General features: G+C 39.9%; 1 protein-coding gene across 9 annotated transcripts in view; it reads left to right on the plus strand.

Moving 5' to 3' along the window:
• LOC124168491 (sodium/potassium-transporting ATPase subunit alpha) overlaps nucleotides 1-25,341 on the plus strand; it is a 357,715-nt gene that overhangs the window by 223,018 nt on the left and 109,356 nt on the right. For 3 of the 9 annotated variants that reach the window (XM_046546800.1, XM_046546798.1, XM_046546797.1), the window contains exons 1-2: nucleotides 771-847; nucleotides 941-1,086. The exons of 2 other annotated variants lie outside the window; for them this stretch is intronic. In XM_046546800.1, the coding sequence (XP_046402756.1) occupies nucleotides 838-847; nucleotides 941-1,086 (156 nt within the window). In that variant the 5' untranslated portion in view covers nucleotides 771-837. Of the gene's footprint in view, nucleotides 1-768; nucleotides 848-940; nucleotides 1,087-25,341 lie in introns of those variants that run through there. 4 more of the 9 variants (XM_046546795.1, XM_046546801.1, XM_046546807.1 and 1 more) reach the window with 3 other exon arrangements.

Genomic DNA, 25,341 nt, shown 5'->3' on the forward strand with positions numbered 1-25,341 from the left:
AGGCCGGCAATTTATTATTAATTAATTTAATTTATTAAATTAATTAATAATAAATTAATCAAGTTAATAAAATACGATTCGACTTTAACTTGGTGGAAATTTATGCTGACTGAACATAAACAACCATAATGGAATTGTAGTCAATCAAAAACAACAAGAGCGGCTGAAGAACCCGGAATTTGGCAGTCGTCATAAATAACCGCAGACTTAATTTCTAGCTGCGCCCCTGTTCTTGAGCAGTGGCGTAGCCAAAGGGGGGTCCGCCCCCCCCCCCACCCCCGAAAAATAAAAACACAGTTACATCACAAAAGAAAAAAATTGGAGAATTATGAATTTTCAAAAGATTTCTTTGACAAATGAAGTTTTTTCGATTATGAAAAGTGTTAAAATTAGATGAAAACCCTCTACTTAATAATACCCTGTGTTTCAAAAATGTTCCCCTCTGGTTTTAAACCTCCCCCCCCCTCCGAACAAAATTCCCGGCTACGCCGCTGTTCTGGAGTACTCTTCTTCATGCGTCAAGGAACGCCTAGTTAAATTGCTGTGAATGGGCTATGGGAATGTAAAGCTATCGGGGATTCTTGCTTTTCCGATCTTCGTCCCGCTCCCACGCATTGTTACATCCCCATTTGACGCTGAGTCCTCCCTGACCCTGAGATTCGTGGCGTGGCCGAGCATCGTCATTGCTCCTTTTTCCCTTTTGCGATGAACCAGTCCCTGCCCCGCCCACCCCCTTGCACAAATCCGCGGTTAACCACAGCGGTGGGCCACGTGGGACATTTCGCTGTCCACTCACTTTCACGGTCCCGAGGCTAGTGTGCGGAACTCAAGCAGCTGATGTATACATGTAAGCATCGGCAGTGAGAATTGAGAAGCCTCCATCCATTATCTGTGTTAAGTTAAACTATTTATTTTTAACGTGATTGTCTCCTGAGAACAGCTTCCTCGTTGTCTGCTGAGTCAAACCCTTCGACAACGAAGGGATATCGGCAGAAAAGTGAGAGGGATATGATCCCTGGATTCGCCCTGGATACCGTAGAAGTGCTACATTCCACGATGATGGTTCTGGACGACAACCCATCTCAGGTAAGTTTTCTTTTCCCACCAAAATATGTGGTTGTAATGGCGAAATGTTTGGATAAAATTTTAGCATGTGGTAGGAGATACTTTTCGATCAACTGTATTTCAGGACGCCAGTGCACTGCAGTGAGTGCCGTAAACGTATTCTCCAGGGTTTCTTACCTTCTATCGGTAATTTTTCGTTGTATCTCCTCCCTCTTTGTATGTGCGGGCGTTTTTATTGCTCCTCCTCGTTGAGAGTAGTGGTGTAGAAAAAAAATCTGTGGTGTCCTCAAGGTCACGCTTCTTGTCACGAATTTTACTGTGTGAACTCTTTGACGGAAGTTCTCTTGTCTGTGATCCAGATAATTCGGTTCGATTGAAAAATTAATAACAGAAGGATGAAAATATCTAACAACCGTCAGTTTTCGATAAGGAGGATCCTTTCTAGGTGATGAAATGAAAATTTTCTCTGAAATTTAGAAAGTTATTTCCTTATTTAATACTTAGTGAAGTGTGTGTGTGTGAGATAACCGGTAAGTTTTAACTCGCGAATTATGTGACATACCATTTGTCTGTCATTAAATGCGAAGGATCGAAATTTTTGTGTCGGTAAGTTTAGAGAAGCGTCATATTGCCTCAATAGTGTTGATTTTGACGTTATTAAGCGACGTAAATGTATATATTTCTTAATGATATAGGTATATCCTGGTTGTTCTAGCCGTCGCGTCGTACTTATAAAAAATGTCGCTTTCATGCAGTAGTATTAGAGTTTGCAGAGAATTATAGTCCATACCTTGCGCTGATCGAAATCTCGTGTAAATTAAATCGATAATAAATGAGAATCCAACCAGTAGTAATTGTTGTCCAGTGAATCGCAACTGTACTGGTGGATTTAAAAACCCGAAGTTTAAAATATCACTTATATCCCAACTTAACTGGAAGTCACCATCGTCAATCAGCACAGATTTTTTGCCTTGCAGATTCAAGACACAATTATCATATTTTTTACTAGAATTGTATGTCGTGTCTGATGAAAAAACTATCAATATAGCTCAAGTCTATGGTCTGGTTTTAGATTTACGAGCTAGCCACAAATGGAATTCGGCGAACAAAAATGAACTCATTTCACAATAAGTAGAGTGATTCCCGGATTATATTTGACGGAATATGTATGGAATTCGTGTTAGCCATTTCGTGAATTGCTGGCATAATTGTGGTGAAGCCGTTACTAAATTTCAATTATAAATTTCTTTATTTTTTCCCGTCCCAATCTTCGAACATCATAATTTTGTGGTTTGTTTGAACTATCAGGTACTGTTCAGTGCCGAATTATGACAGGATTATGGAAGACTTAACTACATTCATGACTTAATGTTTAGTATTTATTTTCTCTTCGCTAGTTACCTTCGTGTTATCTTTTGAAAATTTTAAACATATGGATGAGGAAAAACACCTTCTGTTGGCCATTCATATTTCGTTTATCAATTCATCACGATTTTTACCGCCTCTAGATATTGATTTTGTTGCTTTGAAGTATCTACTTATTGGTTAAATTAGATGAGTTCTTAATTTAAGAGCACTTTATTTTTCTCTCAGAAGTGGGCCTATTAATGAAATAACCTTTATACTGATATTGTATCAATATTTTCTTTGATAGTACATCACTTTTCCCGTACTTAATACCGGTTTCCTCGACTCCAAAAGTTTCTTTGCTGTGCCTGTACGTACATACGAGGACAAAATTCATTGTATCAGTAAACCCTGTAACCATTGTTGAACTATTCCAGGTATTTTACTTTCCCGCTAGGCTGGTTTTCATGAGAATGTTTTTGTGTGAGCAACGGTTATTTTAGACTGCTTATTTTTTGCTGTTAAGAAGGGTTTGGCGGTACATTTGAACATTAATAGACAGTTCATTAAAAAGGAAAAATATATTTCCTTCCCCTACCTTATCGAGAGATGTGAACATGAGAAAGCTTTAAAAAAGGAGTGTTTTTCCTAATTTTATGTGGCATGTACATACGTTCGAAGTCTGGGTATCCGAGGGAAAATCCGCACTTATTTTCAGCAAAGGGTTTATTTTTTTACTGGACATTCAGTAGTGCTGTCATTTTTCAAGTGGCCTAGACATTGCCGGAGGGAACCACTGCTCTAGGGCAATGCGTTTCGTTGCCACTCAGGTTGGGACCGAAAGCTCCGCCCCCGCACTAATGTGAGGTAGAGGGGGGGCTTGGTTCCTCACTTCCCCATTCCAGACGCCTCCCACGCCGCCTGTGCCACCCCCGCCTCCACGGAGCCGGAGGCGCCGGTCGCCGCGTCATCCGTAGGCCGCCCTTGCGTCCGAAAATCTAGTTGGGCTCTCTGAAGGCGGGGGCGTTTGGCAGGGGTTGGCTGGGGTCTCCCTCCCTACTCTTCCTCCTCCCTCTCCGTGCGTTTTCCCAGTGACGCATCCGGAAAATGTGACGTTGACATCCAGTCCGCTGCTATCTACCCCCCTCTTACAGTCCCACATACTCCCCCCAATCCCTCCAGTTCTCCCAACGCCCCTCTCAACACAGTTCGTCCTACTTGCCATGCCGTCGCGAATTTTGGTCAAAGGTTGTTATATTTATATATTTTATTCGTTGCCACACCACCGAAAACAGCACGATTTGGTGTCTTACATCGGGGTTTTGATAGCATTTAACGATTAAACGTACACGAACAAATATGCCCTTGATATGAGCAACCTAACCTGGCGGGACTCGAGCCTTTTTCATTTTGATGGGAGATTGTCTTTTATTTTTTATTTAATGCCACACCACCGAGAACAGCACTATTTGACCTTTACATTGGGGTTTTCAAAACATTCGAACATTGAACGTACACGAACATCCATGCCCTGGACAACCTACCCAGCCGGGACTCTAACCCGCGAGCTTTGGTTTGGAAGGCGAGTTATCTTATACAATCAATTGCAATAACGTCGGAGATATTTTGCCACTAACATAGATTATACAGAAATGCTCTTTTTTCATCTAGTATAACTTGAACGAAATCCGTTACTGGAACCTCTTGGGTAGTTTTAAGATTCCGGGTTTACAATGAATAAAGACTTGGCGACTTCCACTGGCTAATACGGTTCAAGAACGCTCAGTTTCGTCTTTAAAGTCGAAGATGGCTGATGGTCAAAACCGTTCGTGTTTGTCTCACTCTGAACAGTGAAAGTAAAGATCATTTTCTTTATTTCAATTATCATTCTCTATTTTATGTATTTAAAACCGCATCCTTATATGGGACATTTTCAGCCGCAGCGGTCGTTCCCACGTTTTCTATTTGAAGATGATGAGATGTCAAAGAGGCAGAGGATAAATCATTTTCTTTAATTCAGATTCAAACCAGGGTTTGCCGCATTCCCCTCTGTCTGCCCTAAACCGATGGAACTACAGAGGCTTGATTGGAGGGAGCAATTAGAATTGGATTGTGTAAGTTAAGATGCTGGTTTGATTCTGGGGCAAGGGAAACTATTTTCCCCGGAAATTTTTCGCCGGTCGTGTGCACTTCGAGGTGACTCTTACTGTTGAATGAGTAGTGATTCCATCTTGAGTTTTTCCTCGAATGAATTTTTATAGATGAAATTCGACTCAGCAACGTCGAATAATAATCTTTTCCTCCTCCCGAATACAGTGTAAGTTACCTTGAAAGCCTGTGCTTTTTCAGTAATCTAGATGGACTCACTACGGAGAGAACAGATTATTCTCTTTGCAATCTCACCAGCGCCGGATTACGAAGAGAGCATACTTGGCAATTGCCTGTGCGCCCTGAAGTTTTGGGGTTTTAGCGAGTTTTCTTCCTCTGTTAAAAGCTTTTAAACCTGAAGAGCAATTTTCCATTTGCAATGTGTTCTCACCGATGGCGGATTATCTGTGTGAGAAAGAGGGCAATATATAACAGGATATAAGGGCCCTGAGCCATGGGGGTCCCGTGAATTCTTCGCCATTCCTCCCTTGTTGACACCCTCATATGTCTCCACCAGGGGCCGTTTTACTTGTACTTCCTACAATCCCCCGAGCTATGGCGTAGTGTGTCGTCTCCCACGCGTGTTTTCCCTTCTGTTATGTTTTCGCTAGGTTGAGGAATATTTCGTTTGCCTTCCGGATCAGATCGATTGTTGACGATGCCATCCGGAGACCAGTGGTATAGCCATACATATAGGGGGATACGGACATATAAAAACACAATTATTTTCCTTCATAAAAGAAAAAAAAATGAAAAATCATTAATTTAAAAAATATATCATTGACAAATGAAGTTTTTTTTACGATTATGAAAGGTGTTAAAATTAGTTTAAAGCCCTCTACTTAGTACCCTGTTTTTCAAAAAATTTCCCCCGTGATTTTGAACCCCCCCCCCCCCCCCCCGAACAAAATTCCTGGCTACGTCACTGCCAATGACGGTGCGCTAGGAAGTCGCGGTGCTTTTGTGGTTCCATCGGGTGTATGTTCGTTTCCCATGCGTGTTTTTCCTTCCATCAAGTTTTTCGCTGGGTTAGGGAATATTTCGTTTGCCTCCCTAGGAATGCCATCCGGAGACGGGGCGCTAGGAAGTCGCGGTGCTTGTGTGGTTCCGTTGGGTGTATGTATGTGGTAGTGCGTAAGAGGCCCGCTAAGAATAAATCGCTTCCCCCTCCCCCATAGCCCCGCCGGGAGGGTGGGTCGGTCTCGGGGAGTCTACAGCGTCTGCCCTGGTGGTAGGATTTCGCCCAGAAGCAATGTCTTGCCAAACCGAAAATAGTGGAGTAGGCAAGAGGGCCGCCTTCGCAGTGGTGTGGTGCCCTATGGGAAAGTGGGGATGTCGCGTTAGTTAAGAGAGGAGCACGTGGATATTATCTCTCTCTCCCCCTCCCCGCCGTGGAGTTTCCGATTCGTGTGGTGGGGATGGGATGGCGGTGTCCTCTTCACATTTAAACCTTGGCTCATTTCACGCACCATCTAGATACGAATATCTAATTGAGTTTCTGCTGTACAGCCCCATAAAATTCCCATACTCGCACGGCCTACCTATCATTTCATTAATGTAGTATTTCAGCGGGTTCACGCATCACACCAGCAGTCTTTGTCTTTGGAGAATGACTCGTTTAAGACTTAATTTTGCGTTTCGAAATTTTTAGGGTATGTAGATTCAACCTTGTCAACATTTTCCCGTGAATCAAATTTCAAAAATTCAAATATTTTCTCAAGATGCACTTTTTTACTTCATGAGGGCATGCAGGCAAATTTTGACGAAATCCTTCCTTCTTCACTGACCAAACCACGCTTATCCGCCCACCAATATCCCGATCCAATCCCTCCCTCTACCCCATTCATTTCAGCCTCCTTTGCCTACACCCTTTGGAGTATATATTGGTTTGAAATGTTGTAACATCACCTAAACATGAATACTAAGTATCGAGACCCAGGTCGTGTGACGGTTAAAATTCTCTGGTGAAATTTGCAATTTTTCTATTATAAAATAAAACAAAGTTATTTTATTTTATAATGAAGCAATTCCACAAAATAACGCCTGAGACCGTGTTTTATATTTTTATATGGTTGTAAATATTGTACTCATTGCTATAACCTGACAATTTCTAGATGATTATTTAATCTTTAAACGAGTAATTCGTAGAAGTAAAGACTAATGTTGACCGGTTAAGAGGGAGTGTGCAATAAGTTGCAAAACTCTACGTACAAATGTAGGTATTTTGTAATCGTGCGTGTTAGTTAAGTACAACCTCGGTTGGAACATTAATGATCCATTACGAACTTTGTGATCAGTCCCGAACTTTTTAGGAAACCATTTCTGATCGCCAAACTTTTACCAAATAACCATTTTTTCTCGGTCGTCTGTGGGACTCATTTAGGCCTGTTTAGCCCTTTTTTTTCTCTGCCAACCTTGATGATGTTATGAGAGTGAATCTAATGATTCGAATCACAATTTTCTTGCAAGTTTACAGTGATTTTGTCTTTGGTAGTGAGCGGAGAGTTTTTAATGGGGAATGGAGACTGGGGTTTCGTCAAAGCTGGTTCCTAGCCAACGCTGGGTGTCTGTAGAATTCCTTGTATTCCCTATGGTTTCTATCGAAATTTAATCGTCCATCTCTTTCTAATGACATGAATCGTGGGGCTAAATCCCTCAACCGTGTTTTACGAAAATAATTTAATTTGGCTTTAATTATATTGCAATATTACCAGTTGATTTTTTGCTGTTAGAATTGCTCCATTAACTTACTTTCTCTTAATTTTGTCGTTTTGTGCCAATCCTCTTTTAATTTACTCTATTATTTTCCATTTAACTTATCATTTTTCCCTCTTTTGTGCCTTTCTAGATCAGTTCTTCTCTGTAACTTCCTCCGACATAATCTGATAACGCTTATCTTTCGTCAAATTTAAATGGTGAGCCATTTGACCGCTAGCCAACTTGGCTGGCATAAGGTATTTGCGGGGGTGGACTTCAGCTGAGGGTGAAATAGCTTCTATCTGCAGGAGTACGAGCTCGTTCACTAAGTTTTATTGCAAATTCTCGTACTGGTCCAAAATCAAACTAAGTTAACCTATTTCCAGGGACGGATTCGTCATCAGATTTGTAGGAGAGGGTCGTGACCGGAGTCTGGGGAGTATTGAAAACCCCCCAGGATAGAGGGGCGTTTTAACAGTTGGGATTGCTACGCTCTACAATAAATACAACTCTAACTACCCCCACGTTTTGGACTTGTAGCCATGCATTTGTTAATACACTCCCTTTATTCCTTTACAAGGATACAAAAACTATTAAATTAGTACAAATTAAAAACTTTAGATAAAATTTAGGGGTTATGACCTCTGTGACCAGTGGCGCAGCGATGGGGGGTTTAGGGGGTTAAACCCCCACCCAGAGCTCAGAGAAATTTTCAAGTTCAATCCATTTTACTTTTTTGGATCAGTATTACTTATAGAATAGTGTTAGGATTAATCAAATATCCCTTAGAAAGCCGTAAAACTCGCCATTTTGAACCATTATTCTTAAAAATTTTCCGGAGGAGGGCCCCCGCAACTTCTGCTTACCCTGGTTGGTATGCAATGCCCCCACACCCGTAAGTATTGGTTGCACCTAAAACCCCCCCTAGCCTTAATTCCTGGCTGCGCCCCTGTCTGTGACCTCCCCTAAATCCGCACATGCCTATTCCCCAGTAATTTGAGCCGTTGTCTACTTCTCTTTTCCTACCATTTACTAAATTATATTACTATTTTTATGGTTTTTAAACTAATATTAGTCGGTACTCGGGAATGCCAATTATGCCTGGGATGAGTAGCTGCTATAAGTCGCCCTTCCACAAGGTGCAGATCCTGGGTGTCAGCCCATCAAATACGTTTTTTCATCCTGCAGCCCCTAGACCCCTGTGGGGTCTTCAGAATAGCGAGTGCATGCTAACATTTTGGCGCTCAGTCTTCGGATAGCGGTGATCGTCGCAGGTGCAGTGTCATGTGATGTTGCATGGAGGGATGGGAGTTGACGATAGCCTATTACCTCAGTTTTCTGCCTAAAATTACGCGTCTCTCAATTATTGGCACCTGGTTGAGGCGGTTGAATATCTGGCAAGGTTGCTTTCTGGACTGTTATATAAATACATATTTCTATTAATAGCGCTTTTGTGTGCATCTATTAATATGCGCACGGCATCATAAGATCCCGGGGAGAGTCGCGCCCTCTCTCGGCCTTGATTTGAAAATGTTAAACGTACGTAAATTTTAAGCATTTCGATCTTTCAGTCTACGTCTCTGCGTAGTATGTTGTGGCGAGAAAGTATGCAAGCCGATGTTTGCAGCTTCAATTTACAATAATGGTCTAGAAATTAAATTTCGTGCTTTGTGAACTTACGTGTGCTTACTGTTCCTCCTCTGGATTATCCTGAAATAAACGTATATTTTCCAACGCCAAAATTTCGTTGGATTATAGGCAGCGTTTAATTTAATCTTATTGGGAATTTGCGCCTTTTCTTTTTCTTTTTGCATGCAAATTTTGCGGTCCATATGATGAAAGTTGCGATTTTTAGTAATTTGCATTTTTGACTCAAACCTAATCTCTTGGCGTGATCTGTTTCCAAGATGGTGGTTGAATGAGACCGCATAAGTATCGTTTCACTTTTCATTATTTTCTTAGAGAGGACTAAAGGATATACTATGTTAATACCTGCAGAACTGGGTGTTGATTCCCATATCGTCCCTCTTGTTAGTTCGATGTAATGATCTATGAACTCATTTAGCAGAGTTGCTTGTTAGTAATACAAAGACTTTACTATAAAAACGTCGTACGCAGCCAAGTTTTACTACTGCCTTACTTGAATAACTTAGTTGTCTTTCCTCGACCAGTTCCTTACTAGCATGCCGTATAATGTATCTCATTTCTGTCACATTGTTTGTCACTAGTCTATCACTATCGCATTTGCGGGAGGCTCCTTTTCGGTTACTAGTCTTCACTCCCATCATCAATTAAATTCATTTCCAAATACTGTTCATTTTTTACATATCCTTGATTAAATGTCATATTTCCATCTCGTGAATCTGTGTTCTATACTGGAACCAAATAACCTATGTTGTAAGCCATCGTAATCCTCCTTGTTCTCTTTGTGAATGTGTGAATAATGTTATTTTGAGCCATGATAGCATCTGTAACAATTTTTTCCCTCTCTGCTCCATCCCATGGATCCTATTTAGTCGAAAATTACTACATGCTAAATGATTTCCTATTTACGAGGGACCAAGGGTAAATGACCCGTGGTCATTCAATACTTGAACTCTTAGCGCTCTTCCTTATTTTTTCAAGCATTCTTTATTTTTTCTCATTTTCATGGAGAAATCTGTGTTTGTGGTTTCTTTTAGCATCTCAATGAGATGATTTTCACTTTTTTTTCATCCTCGCTTTTCCTTCTCTCTCAAACGTTGCCTACATCAGATACGAGTGAATAGGTTTGCTTGTACTCCCAGGAGAACCGATTGGCTTCCCCCCCTACCATTTCCTCAGCGCAGCTGGAGAGGACTTACTGGAATGCTATGAGGAAACAATCACTTGGGTGCTCGTTGAGGTGCCTCCTAGTAGATACTCAATCGCGAAATTATTCTAAAATGTTGAAATTGCATCAGCTGTCGCAGGGAGTCAAATTTGAGTGTACACCTGTCTTTGTCATGAGAAGTTCACCGAATATCTTAATTCTGTCCCTAGTAATATTCATGGAAATTGTTATTTGTTGAGAATTAAATCTTTAAAAAATATTTTTATGCTGAAGAAAGTGGTGAGTAAGAAATTTATTGTTTCGGATAATCCCTGCACGTTGCCGATGTGATTATTTACGGTGGGTTTGTACGATTTTCACTTTTATGTGAGATTACTAATTTATTTACCATCGAGGGAAATAACAGCGGACTAGCCGGCAGCGTACATTTGCGTAGTCACCCGAAAGTGCACATAAAGTGCGAAAATTCCTCAGAGGAAAAATCATTTGCCTTGATCGAGACGGATCAAATTTTTCATCTTATTCGTTCTCTGGGTGAAAAAAATCGCCCTGACATCATTTTGCTTGATTACTAACCTTATACTCCCCAAATAGGCTCTTTTTCGCTTGTCCTTACTTTTCAGGAGATTCTTGACCGGATATTCTTTTATATTTTGGTACTCCACTGTCTGCGTATTCTTCTTGACCCCAGCGGCGCCGGGTCGTCGGCCTTTTCTTAAGGCTTGGAAGACGAGAGCTGGTGAATTTCCACTCCTCGCTGGTCGCCTTTCGTCTGTTGTGAGACGGTCACGGGCGTTTTGTGGGTGTCGCGACAGTTATTCTGCTTGTCCCTTCCCATTCTGTGCGTGAATAATCCTGCAGCCGTGAGGTTCGTTTATCTCTGGTTTGTTGTTGCTTGCGGTTGACATCGTTACGCTGTCAGTAAAAAGTAAGGAGGTGGTGGCGAAAAATTTCCTTTCGGTGAAGGTCGTCTGGATGTCGTACCCGTATTTTTATTTATTTTTTGTCATTTCCTTTCTTAATTTTTTTCTTCTCCCACTCGTTCCGCCTTCTGACGTCCAAAGGAACGGACGGAGCACGTTTCCTTCTGTAGAGCCCGTGGCGATAGGAAGGGATAGAGGTTTTCTCGCTTGGGCCGGCCCAAAGTCACCCTTCCAGTTCGGCCTCCTTGCCCGATTTTTTTCTACGTTTGTGTCCGTTCATTTTTTTAAATACCTTTTTGTGGGCGGCCTCAAAAATTTTCCATCGTGGTTCTCCAAAATAGATGAGACGTAGTAAGGTGACCTACGCTGCAACATTCTTTGCTCTAAACGAACGTCAGTGTATTTAATGTATTTTCATGGATCAATATATGCATATTAGTGGACTTGAATTCATCGCTGGTATCAAATGGAGTAAGGTTTTCTGGTTCAGATGATCATAATATAATTTTTCTTTACTTACGCCGACAGCGAGTTATAGGCAGAGTTATACCATAGAGTAATATATACTTACCCTGTGGTTATACTTACTAAATTCGGAGTCGTGAAATTACCCTACCAATTTTTGACAAATTCCTGTATCGTGCGGATATCTTAACGGTCTGCAATCCTCGAAGACTTCAGTGCATACGGCCTTATAGTCACTCGTAATGATAATCTTGTGAGTTTGAATGTTTTATGGGGTGACTCAAATTTGCAGAGATTTCCTTTCTTATAGAATACCACACGTCATTTTATATTCATATTTACTATTCGTTCTTACTGTTGCGGATTCCTCCAGTTGTTTTGAACCTTTTTGCACCCTTCTTTGATATTTGACCTCGGGAATCGACCTGTGTGACATTTTCCCCACCCATTTATTAGCTTCTTGGTGTTTTGTTTAGAAATATAAATTTCTCCTGTCATCCTCACATATTTGGATCGTATTTCCTTCCACCAGTATCAAATCCAAATTCCATGCAATACCGAGAGGATTTAAGTTGTCAAATTCTTAATGGCAGCATTTTCTCGTTAGATCAAAGTATATTTTTTTACTGATTTTATCAGTGTCTCTCTGATAATCTTGGTTTAAGTGAAGGTAATAGAGACGAAAAGAGGCTTTGCAGAACCATATCCGTTCGCCTCTCTGTCTGAAATATTCCTATTGAAAAACATGTACTGTAGAAGAGTGCATTTTGACGTGAAAACTAGAGAATTTGGTGTAGACGGAAAAAAGACCAAGGCAAATGAAGGCGATTTATTTTCGCTACCACAAATCCTCATTTGATCTTCCTCGTCATGGATACGGTATCCCGCCGACATTATTGTGTGCCTTTAGTTAAGTATCCCTCGTTATCCTAGACACTAGTGCCAATTGTAGGCATGTTACGTGGCTTTGGTAAAAATTGATAATTATTGTTCTCAGGACATGCTAACAATTTCTTCGTTAGTATGATAACAGTAAATATTTGGACCAGTATGTATACATTAAACTACGTTGATATTTGCCTTTTTAATCGTCCTTGCCTCTCCCAATATTTTTTTTCCAAATGGTGGCGAATATTTACCTTTTTTACCATACCTTAAAATGCCGTAGATATGCCAAAGTAGTTATTTTGCATGTGGAAAATGTAAAAGTGCCAAGCGACTTATGATGTATAAATATAAAAGGGCCGCAACGAAATGACCGAAGGAATTATGTAATGATATCTTTGTCAGTATTACTTAAATTTATAATTTTTGCAAGAGGTGAAAGTCAGTGTTTTCTACGCTTTTGTTACTGCTTCTCTATGAATTTGATCGGAATAAACTGCAATTACTACTCATAACTTTCACACGTATTTCATGCTTCTTCCAGGACTTGGGATTGAGAATGGCTATTCTTTGGAAGTTGGTTTCATGAGACTAACTTGTCCATCCTCCTACTAATTCCTGTGTTGCGTGATATTTTCCTTAAAGAAGCAATTTATCTTTCTCTTTCTGTCCAAGGTCAGCTATGAATGATCTACTTTTCCTCTTATCCTTTCCGTTGACCCAACCGAAAAAGGGCAAAATAATCATTAGCCCATTTCTCTTCTCACCTTTTTAAAGGGTTATCTTCATTCCTTGCTGAATGTTTCATTTGGCATATAGATTTCTCGTGGTTGTTGCTTACATTATAATAATTGTGGTCCCCGACCCACTTCCCTGTATACTTTGCTCAATACTAAGTAAACATTTTGTTATTTTATCCATCTTAGACGCATGTAGTATGTGCTATTACTGATATGTAACGATGTAATTTCTATTTACCCTTAGATGAGGACTTCACAAGGCTTTTAAAATTCGAAAATCCTGTTTAAGTCGCTCGTCCTGGAAAACTGTTCGAGGATCCGAAGAAACTGCCATCAAAACGGAAAATTTTCGCTGAGAACTCGAAAAATGGGAGTCGTATTTGAGGCTTGGTTATAAACTATTCTTCCGGTTACGTCGGTAATTCTTGTCATTCTTCTGTCCGTTGCAAGAACTGCACTTTACTCTTAAATTGGAAATTTTCATCTTAAGTATTTTCTCTATTATTGAGTCCTTTTTAGGGATTGGTTAAATTTATTATATTATTAATAAAAATTGTATTATTATATAGTATTAATTATTCAAATATTTCAGAACCGATTTTAAGGAGTAAAGTGTAATTGGGCGCATAGGAGGAGTAACTTCGCTTCGAGTGATTCCCTCCCACTCGATACACCGCATGGGTTTTTTAGGCAAACCTCTTGCTCTAAGTTGGTTACTTATTTTTTACTGTCGGTCCCTTAGTGCAATGAGCATATTTTTCACCCAAAGTAGTTACTCTTACAACTCCTGTTGTTAGGGTTAATCTCTTATACTAAATCATCGAGGAATATGTATGACCAAGGTAATTTTAAATGCGGAAATCCCTAGATATTATTCAAAGAAAATGATTTGAAATAAAAAATAAGTAAGCACGATGGTACTGCGATAGCTCTAAACTTAGGCGGTAAATAGCTTATTCGCTCAAATTTTACTTCACTCTGGGTCGCCTGGGCCATAGAAGTGATAATCAGGAACACTTAAAGATGGTAAGAGCGCGTAATAGAGGAAGAACTTATGACAATAATCAAAAGTTTATACACGTACTAACCTCATGCGCAAGAAAAAATGATTACCGAATACCGAAGAAATGATATAATATTATAGTAACGCCCTGATATGCAGGGATGGGATTCTGATATCGGAAAATTCGTGGCAGCTCGTTGACATATATTCTTATGTTAGCAACAGGGATATTGTTTCGCTCTAGGAGATCTAGAGGTGGCTGGCGCCTTGAGGCTCCTTGTAGCACCCCGCGTTGAATGTACCTTTGCCATTCTCTCAGTTAGCGCGGCAGAGGTGTGCAATGCATCGTAAATGCGGCGCTGCATTCTTTCCTCCCCTGCCTCTCCTCCCTCCTCACCCTTCCTACGCGCCATTAGGAATGGGGACGGTGGTTTTAATGCTCCGCGAGTATGGAGTAGGGGAGGGTATATTTGTACGCACAGTCAGTGCACCCCTCCCTCCCCCCCCCCTCCATCAGTGGTGGGGGTAAAGAATTTCCTGATGATTCCCACTTATGCCCCACCCTCTTTCAGGTCTTCACCTCTCAATTCGTGCCTATTAGGAGTTGATCATGGGTCATATTCTCCCGTCATTGTTTATTACCTTGGAGATAGTCTTTGCATTCCATTCTCCCGCTATGCTTCCTTCTGATGCTGCATTACTCCCTTTTGATACAACGTGATTTAGTCTTTCTTTGCGGCTAATTACTCACTTGAAATATACGTTGTCTAAGAATTCTCTGGGAATATCGTGTGGACCAATGTGAATATTTGCTTGTCTTAAAAATGCACCTGAGGAAATTATGGGGTAAAAAACTCGAATTTTTACGATGGGGCTTAGCTTTTTTTATCATGGATTACCGTTCGTCGTTGTAACCAGTCGTGGAGGGTGACTATGTAAATTTCTTCATGCCACTTTTGCCGCTCATCATTAATGGCAGTCTTTGTATAGATTCATTGTCATTATAGATCATTATCGGTATGTTCATCATAAATTAAACTGTAAATTTTGCATTCACATAAACTCAGAAATTATTTTCCCGTTTTCATAGACTATTAAGCCTCTAGGAAGTTCACGTGTGCGATATTCTGTAATCATTTATTCTTATGCATGTGTTAAGTAGGTGCTTAAATTGTAGTTATTACTATCTATTTTCCCTCTATTTTGTGCTCTTTGGTCTCGATAACTACAACTATTCCTCCTTATTTCGTATCTTGTTACTCCATTCGTCTCCATTTCGATTTACCATGACTCTTAGTCAGCAAATTTCGTGAAGCCTCTTAGTTTTAAATTATTTCCTCTTATATTTCCTTATCTTCTATTCAGGAATCTCGTTGGAGATCCGCGCTTTCCTGTGCGTGAACAGCTTGTTAGTACCCGCTATTTTGATTTTTTTCTGTTTCGCGTCAAACCCTGGTCAACACAATTCTACAAGGGTTCATGAACCCTCTTTGGTGTCTGATTTGACCACTGAATGCACTGTCGTCTGGTACGGCAGGACTTGCTGGCGGTCTTTCTCCCTTAGAATCATCATACATTCTTGTTGATCCAGTTTTTGTAGGCTTCAAGATAGTCTTCGACGGACATAAGCTGATGTGTGTTTCAAGGTGATTTGCCTCTTAGTGTCGTCTCCGTAAATGCTTTCACTTCTCACCCACTTTTTACTGGCAAAGGATTTTGAGAATGCGTTTAGTGTCCAAGGTTTCTGGCTCCTCTTTTGTTGACTCCGGAAATGAGGCGTTGTGAGGGTGAGGGAGGATGTTTCTTCTAGAGTGCAGCTGGGGCTGGACTTAACCGGTGGTTACCGGTTTCGGGTGAAGTGCTGTACGATAGAGGGAACTTCAGACGTGATGGCGACAGTATGAGGAGGAGGGATAAGAATCTAGTGAGGAGATTTTGGAAGTACAGACGTGCTGCCAATATGAAAATTGATACTGGAAATTGGTAGGCTATATGATGAAGGAATATACCCATGTGAACCCATGAAAAATAATGAATATGCATAGCCGTATAAGAGGAACCTAGTACTTGGATTACTAGAATATATTACTAGAATTCGTAAAGTTGCGAGGGTAACTTATTACGTTTTGAGGTAAAGAAGCCGTTTTATTCTTAATGCGTTCGTCTGCATTTGTTCTCTATTATTTCCAAAGCTCATGATGGCTTTTAAATAGTTCCCATTATTCATTGATAATATAAAGAGATAAACCCAAAGTAGTACTATGTGCATGTTCAGAACATGTATGCAAGATTGTTTCAAATCATATATAATATTAATTCCATCAAATTAATGTCATAGTTTCATTGAAATTCTTATCATTACAGGAAACGTTTTCTGTTTGTTTCATATTGATTTCGTGAGCTATAATTTCGTTTTTAGGTGACAGAGTATCCAATCCTGTAAATCAATCCAGTATGAGATAACCAGGAATTCCCAGTCATTAAAGCATACTGGCCAAATCAAAAAATTAAACCCGCAAATCTGTTGAATCGTGGTTTACAAATTATATTCAATTGTGGCATGAAATTAAAGTATTTTATTAGAAAATCTTGTTCTTTAATGATTAATTTTAACAATTTAAGCTACGATTCGTATTTTATTCGTGGAGATTGTTACCTTGATAATTTATTTTATGGTGTTCAGGAAGTTAAGTGAAAGATTTTTGCTTCTACTCTCCGCGAATTTTCAAATTTATTGACGCACTGTGTGGTAAAAAAACTGACAATTAAGTTAAATGATCCGAAATTAAGGATAATGCCAGAAATTTTTCGACTATTTTACAGAGACATGAAAGAAATCTCAATTGTATCGCTCTCAGGCGAGAAATGCATAGGAACCGTGAACAGTGGTCGCTCAATATGTTGCGTCAACGCCGTCAAAATTTGATAGCCTGTGACGGAGTGTTCAGCGGCTGGCATAAAACTTGGATTTAGTGCTCCCAATGGAGCAATTAAGTTTTGTGTGCCAAGGCAAATGTGCAGTAATGAGATCGGAGGTCAACTCTCTAGTCTCTACAAATAATTTTTGTATTCTAGTTTTAAATTGTTTAAACTAGTCGTGACTCATTTGTCCTGTTGCTTAGAGCTAGTATTACTCTTGACATTGTGATATAACGAACAACTAGGCCCATGACGGTATTTATTACGGTGTACTTCGTTTCTCTATTGTTGCGTTATTTGGTACCGTCTATGGTACCCGGTTTCACGGGTTGTCTCTGCGCTATGGGAACTCTTTTTAGCCGTGAATGAATCATGTGACGTCGTTTCAATGGTAATTGTATTTGCTGTCGTCGATTGTTTCAGAATAACGTACTTCAGCGGGTGGAAAAACAATTATAGCTTTAGCGTGACGTGAGGTTGGTCTCGTTAGGAATATGCCCCAAATACCTTTACGGGAGTATGAGCCGAAATCGCCACGCGGAGAAATAACTGAAAAACTATCAACACCAAATTTTGTTCATTTTGAGAACTACCCATTCTCTTATGGTGCCAGTTGTGTCATTTTTAATGTTGGATTGAGCTGCAAGGAATCAATGGCGACTTATGTCCGATTTTATCCTGTGGAGTTGCTGTAAAGATAAGTGCTGGTGGCTACAGATTCTCCTCGTCGAAATCCTCCTAAGATCGTCCTTCTATTTTAAAATACTCTCGTCAGCTTCTCTTACTTGATTTCACTTGAGGTTTGCATTATAATTGAGAAAATCACAGTGCTTAAAAATTTTTAGATTTGATTTGCAGCAGGGTTCAATAAAGTATTTTAAAATAATATTTTCTATAACGTTATTAACAGTAGTCACTACAGTTTTGTGATTGCTCGTAACATTTTTGTGAAGAAAAAAAACAGAAATTCGTTCATTTTTTTAAGTACTCTTCAAAAAAAAGTAATTGAATTGATTTCCTCTACGATGGAGTAACCGGACAATCCAAAAATTTCGCAGCCGATATCCGTGCGGTACAATGTCAAGATTTGTACGGATTTGAAGAACTATTTTGCGTCTTTTTCGTGCATGGAAAAAATGGGGCCGCATCACATCGCGTACTTTCTCACTAATTCACGCCTATATCTTCTCTTCTGCGTCCTCCCTTTGGCTTCCTTCATTTCGACGGCCATCTCGTGGGACATTTTTCTTAATTCGGGGCCAGAGGCGGAAGAGAACCGCGCCTGGGGGAGGTTGGCGGAGGAACTGCCGAAAGAAACGGAAGGAAGGAGCAGTTTTTTTTCTTCGGGAGAAGAGACGCCCTTTGTGGGCGGGGTGCCGTTAAAGGGTTGAGACGGATGCACTCTTCATGCGCCCACCCCTTCCAACCCTCAAAGTGAAGCTTCCCGAGGGTTTGAGGTATCAGTGGATTTTTCGGCAATCGCAACACATAAGCGTCGTTCACCATAGCTTGCCTTAACTTTTCCTCACTGACGGCCGGTTTGAAACATTAACATTTTTTAAATAGTATTTCGGAGTGTAAGTCTTTAAGAATTAAATGCTATTTTTTCCAGTGTTTCAGTGTATTTTTATGCCTTCAACAGGGCTTTTTTGTAATGAATATAATTTGCAATAATAATTGTATATTAAGCAAATCATATTAAAATCCCTGATAAAAGCATAAACATGTACCGAAACATTGGCAAAAATATTGCATCTAATTCTTATGTAGACGTGAAATGTGTTTAGTATGAAATTGGAATTACCTTCAGTCCAAGACACTAATCAACGTTAAAAATTGAGGTTAAGAGAGAGAAAAAATCTCTAGTTAGCATTTTTACCGTTGGGAACATGAAGTGTGAGATCCAAGAACCCGTAAGACAACGCTGACGTTTGTAGAAAAACCTGCCGCAGAACCTGGTCCAAATAACGGAATATTAGGGTGAGATTTGTTCGATTTTCAATTAACTTGAAAGTTTTATTAAATGCAGCGTTGTAGTCATTTCAACCATGCGCTTTTCCCAGCCATATAACACCAGTTTAAGGTGATTAAACTGAGCAGCGGAAGAGAAAGGGAAACGAATATCCTGTTCATAAAAACTCAGGATTCCAATGCTATTTTGATATAAATTCCTTCATTAGCTGTATAATTTAGTAGAATTAACTTATTTGTACGGAAAACGCATTGGAATATCAGAATTTTTGCATACCCTCTAATGGGGATGCTAGCCTAAGTAGCGGAAGTTATTCATTAGAACTGGAATATAATATTCGCTGAAGAAAAACTTATTTAGGTTCCTATAACAATGTTTTAAATGAATCTAAGGCCCTTTAGGTGTCAATAGTTACTAACTATACGTTATGTTTAATAATGAAATGATGTATTAATAATTTAAGTCGAATCACGCTGATTTCAGCAAATGGAGATAAGGTGGTGTCATAAATCTTGACAATTTTAAAATTTATTGGCACGCGTATTGAAATTTACTCATTATGTGTGCCGTTATTTGGCTTTTTAGCATCAATGTAATCAAAAACTGCATCCATCGCGACTTGGATGCCAACTATGAACGTAAACGTTGTTTTATGACAAAATAGCTGGAGGTATTATTTTAGAGCGATCTGTCGTGAAGGAACCCCTTAAAGTTGTGGCGAGAGGGCCTTAAAATCCCCGTGGCTCTTTTCCCAGCTGCAGGTCGTGGGCGTGGTTCCCTCCATATTGGGGGAGTGTTTGATGAAAGCGTCGGCGGGGGTGTGTTACCGGGGCGGCCCTGGGAAATCGCTGGGGGAGAGATATAGGGGTGGAGCTAGGGAGGGTTTCCCCGTCACGCTGAGACGGGTGTTTCAAATATGCGAAGGCCAGCGCTCTCTTCGTTACTATATATCGGGTGAAATTCCCTCTGTGATAGGATATTTTTCACGGTGGAGGCTTGGAAAATCATTTGGAAATAAATGAGATACACCACTCCAAAGAATCACCGCTGACCTAGGTGTAAATACATAATGATTTTATGTATCCGTGGATGCAAGCAATCACGTTTTTGTAAAAAAAATAAATGCTGGAGTAACTGAAGATTTCAAATTGTACTAGTAATTTTCAGTGATGTAGATGTAATGTAAATAGAATTCGATACATTTAGGGAACAGTATGCATGGTGGTACTAAAAACCGTAAAAATGTTAATAAAAATATGCAAATACATTTATAAATTTACGCAAATGTTTTTCCTTCGTTCATAGTATTTGACACAGCTCTGTGGTTTTGGCTTTGCATTCATTTTATTGCCATATATTATGTCTGAAATTAAGTTCCTTTCTTGTTCATGTTTGAATTAAATATTGATCGTGAATTTTATGTTATAAACGTAGGGCGAGAAATGACGGGGAATTGGAAGAATAAGAGTTGATGAATGGCAATGCAAAACAATATTCATTCAATTCAATTTTTCTTGGTGTGTGTCGATATCGCATGGTAATGAAATGAAACTCGTCCGTGTTGAATAATATTTTCGCCCAAAATGGTGGACTAAAACAGTAATTGGGTTCAGATATGTTGAAACGGATACATTTTTAGTGTATAAGGAATTTCTTAATAAGCTAACATTAGTATTTACACTACTGTGGAATAAATAATCTAGGATGAATTCAAAATTTCGGATATGAACTACGGTTTGAATAAATACTTGAATAAAATAATATTTGAAGAAAATTACGAATGTAAAATACTGTACGATTCTTATTTTGAAATATTTGTACGGCTTTTGGACTAAGCATATTTCTCCTAGTAAATTTATCGCAATGCAGTATCGAATTCAATTTAAGACCCAAAAAGACGTTAAGCCCCTCAGCTCTGTTACGGCCCTTTGAAGCTAATATTTTAAGTAACTTGAATATGCCTTAACATTTGTTATGTTAATACTGTAAGCAGTGCTCGCATCCTTATCTGGTGTGTGGTTTGTGGTTCATTCCATGGTTGCTGTTCGAAAGATGAGAGTGCCAGCTTTCATTTACGATATTTCGCTTGTAGTGAAACAGTATTAATATTTTCTCCTTCTTTCAGCAAACTTAAGTTTTAACGGGTCCTATCTCTTCAATAGACCGTGATTATATTTACTTAATCATACTATTTTTAATTAGCCGTTTTTATCCACTTGGGCGTGGTTTTTATGCTTAACCTTCCGAGGCCTCTACTTAAATTTGCTAAAATAGAATCGTCCTCATATACTTTTGGCCCTCTATTGGATACTTGGGTGCACATGGCTTGCTTGCCATAATTTTTAAAAGCTTTGATAACTTTCTTCATTTTGTATTCAAATCTCGGTCCTAAAATTACTGCTCCTGAGACTTAAGTAGCTTATACAATGGCCAGTGTAGGTCCCTTATGAATTTTTTATACGTACTGTTCTCAGAGGTTGTCGGTTGAAGATATATTCAGTAGTATTTTGCTTCCTAATCGGATAAATTCAAGTTGAATATCAATTCCATTGGGCCATATTTTCGTCATGCATAACAGTAATAAAAATTTATTTCGAGTGAAAGATTAGTTATAAAGTGTAGCTTTGTTCGAAAATTTTTTGAGTACTCCTTGGGTAAAGGATCCAATAAATGGCTATATTACTTGACGCACTGCTTCTATTAAAATCATTGATGGTTTTAATGGTTTGTTTATGTGCTATCAACGTGAGTGAGCCCTTATTGAATGTCCATTCACTAATAGTGTCCGCCTTTGTATCTTTGGAAGTATTATCTTCCTTTTACCTATTTACACATGCTAATTTTATACGAAAAGTTCATTTAGCATATCTTGTAATCTTATTAGAAAACCTTTACTAAGCGTTCAGTTACACTTACGAACCACCTGATGCATAATCTTGATCCAAATCATAATGACATTTATCTTTATTCTTATTAGTAAACAATTAGTCAAGGAATGAGTAGAGTGTCTGGAAACCCAAATTTTTTATTCGTAAAATCTGATAGTCTCTATTCTCGCATTTAATTTCCTTCCTCAGATACCAATAGATTCTTCTCGTCTACATTTCAGTGTGTGCCTTATTACATTTCTTCCTTTCTATAATTCCTTGCTAGTTTGATCCCTTTTTCTTTGCGACGCCTCCGTAGGTGGCACCGCGTTCAGAAATCTCGCGGATACTTCAGCGAGGCATTGTTGAGATCAAGTGCGCGTCAACTTCCATGGAAGCGAGAAAAAAAAGCGAGGGCGTTTTTCGGGTATCCTCTTCCGCCAGGGGTCCCCACTTTAAGCGGATACCTTTCTCCTCTCCCCCGCATTGTCCCCCCCCCCCCCCCCAACAATACCAGGCGCCACCTCCCCATGCGACACCCCCGCCGAAATTCTTCCGTCGCCAACCCTCGGAAGCCCGTCTCGGTCCTGGGACCTTTCCTCCCATTCTGCGTTTCTTTCCCACCCCAGTCCATTCAACCCCTTGCACCGTTCCCCACTCTCTCTTCCTCCAATCGCTCGTAACTCCTTACGCCCGCATTTACCCGCCCTCATTGCGAGCCACGAACAGCCCACCTTACAGCCAATATTCTGCGCTTCTTTGCGCCGCTCCCTTGGCGACGGAAACACTGCCCTGACGCCACTGCTTTCTCTTTCCAGATTATTTTTTGAAGTCATGCCCTAAGGTGACAAGGAGCGGGCAAAATTGTACATAATTGGTGAATTCCTTGTTTATGGGGTTCCGTGAGGTATACTTAGAACTTCTCTTCGCACTTAACACTTTCTCGGTAGTTTGTACGAACGAAATTACAGAGAAAGTAGTTGGATGTGCCATCTAACCTATCACCTTTCCTGGTTATGGAATACTTCCGGTACTGGAACGCCTTTTGACCAACTAGTTAAGAATTGTCCGGTTACCTATTGCCGCTGTTACCAGATGTGGTTACGAATTTTCCGTTTGCATAATTTCGGGACCGAAATCCGTTTACGTGTTGACATAATATCCCTCTATTAGACAGTAGTCCATAGATTGATCGGAGGGGAACCCCCGGGATCGAAAAAGCATCTTTGTGGGTCAGCGATTTTTCTTGAGCCAATTCATGCATTGTTTTCGCCAGGACAAAGGACATACCTAATTTGACGGTATATGAAATTATTTCGGAGCTTGTATCATCTAACCTGTCGCCTCTATTGTTGAACATACGCGTGCCAATTCTTACTGACGACAAAAGCACTACTGTTAAGGTATGAATGGTCATCCACTCAACCTAAGTCCCTGACCAACATCTCTTTGAGTGAAACTCTGTCCTTTCGTTGTGGCAGTTCATCTTGAACTAAGGATGTATATAGTCCAATTTTACTAGCGCTCCTCCTCATCATCAGGGCGAACAGTTGAAGATGCGGTGGGTCCAAACCATTGTCGCAAATTTCTCCGTAAGAATTTTGGTGTTTTGGAAGTGAAATGGATGAATCCTTTGTGAAACACTGCTTTGCCTCGGTGATTTTGCGGGAACTGGTGGGTTAATATGGCTAGGCCCTTCCTAAAGATGTGCTTGTACTAACTACTACTCTAACTGAGCGAATTTCTTAATACCTCTGGAATTAGCGGGGAAATATCAGGACTCTTTCTAAATTTTGCTACGGCATTCGAGACTCTAATTAATGCACATTTCCAAAATGCGTCTCTCGAAGAGGTAGAGGTATATTGATCGAAGGAAGACCTCACAAGAATATATGGTGGGTCAGCCATTTTCTACGCCTTTTCATTAGGTATTCGTTTTAGCCAGGGCAAAAGACAGGCCTTATAGAACGATGCTTGAAATGGCGTCTCGAGGCTTGGACTTTACAGGTAAAATTCCTATTTTTAAAGTCAAATATTGTCGTGATTGACTCAGTTTCTATTCAATATTATTAATTAATGTCTATTGCCTTTGATGCTACTTTTGAGATAAAAAGTCGAGGTATTTTTTACTAGAAACCCTCATTTTATACTGGCTAGCACTGTGCAACGTTTTAACACACGAATATGAGAGTCGGCAAGCCTCTCGTTGTATGCATAAAGACTTTAATGATAACTTTGCGTTTTTTGTACATATTCATATCTGGATTTACTGTGGATTATTTTCTTGAAGAATTACTCTAACATTTTACTTTTTTCACTTGGCTTAGCTGAAGTAATTTTCATGTAGAATCAATAATAATGTACCTATTACGTATTTGGTTCGCATCTCGCAAACCTCAACAGTCGCCGATGTCATAAGGATTAATCATTCTTTCCTTCCCACTCAGAATCAAAATTTTTCGTCTCGTCGCTTAATATGGACTCTTCAAGCATAGCGCATGCCATTGTCCCTGGTCCAGGTTAAGAATTTCCATTTAGATTGTTGAAAAACTTAGAGCGGGTAATACCTTTTTGTTCTACCTTGCTGGTGAGGCTAAGCCCCAAGGCAATCGGGAGATCCGGGTTCGAATCCCGGCTAAGTCAAATATTTTTTCATGCCGAACTTCAACCTTTGGTGTATTTTACTTTGCACCCGAGCGCGTCACTGCGTACAAAGTCGCTTGTTTCTGCAGTGCTTTTAGTCAAAATAACCGTCTCTTTCCAAAATGGCGATCCAATGTCCTTTTCCTTGTGAAATGTATAAGTTTCTCCCTCTGCCCGAATTCACCAAAACCCAGACGGTAGGTTTACGCAGAAAGGGGAGGGGAGTGCGTGTGACTTTCGCTTTGAAAGCAGGGGTTGACTCAGAAGCCCTAGCGAGCGGAGTTGCTGTCTCCTGCGTGTGTTGTGGCTTCACTGTGGCGTTAAATCGAAATTCATTCTCTACCTTTGGGCCGCTGCTTTATTCCATTCAGGAACGCTATGGAAAATCCGTAGAATTTCGGGCTATGCTTTGCGAGTGCCACCAATTTGGTCGTCCACGCAGAAATTGCGTCTGAGTGAATGTTCAATAGTCCAATAGATGTTAAGTTATAACATGAATAGTATTTTTATCCCCGTAAATTTATACTAGAACTTCATGTTCACCGTGCTGCAAAAATGTTTTGGCAAATCTGTGGATTATTTTCTTCAAGAATTAATCTAACATTTTACTTTTTTTACTTGCCTAAGCTGGAGTAATTTTCATGTAGACTGAATGATAATGTACCTGTTACGTATCTGGTTCGCATCTCGCTAACCTCTTCAGTTCTGCGTAAAGTGCATCCGAGATTATTTTGGTTGTTGATGCCAAATCATTATAATATTTTTTTTCTAGGTACATGTCGAACTAAGCATGATAATGATTTCCATTTCAATCATCCTGAAAAATATGCATGCTTTTCCGTAGCTTTTTGATGA

The sequence above is a fragment of the Ischnura elegans genome, chromosome 11 (genome assembly GCF_921293095.1).
Source record: "Ischnura elegans chromosome 11, ioIscEleg1.1, whole genome shotgun sequence".
In the NCBI taxonomy this organism is placed as follows: domain Eukaryota; kingdom Metazoa; phylum Arthropoda; class Insecta; order Odonata; family Coenagrionidae; genus Ischnura; species Ischnura elegans.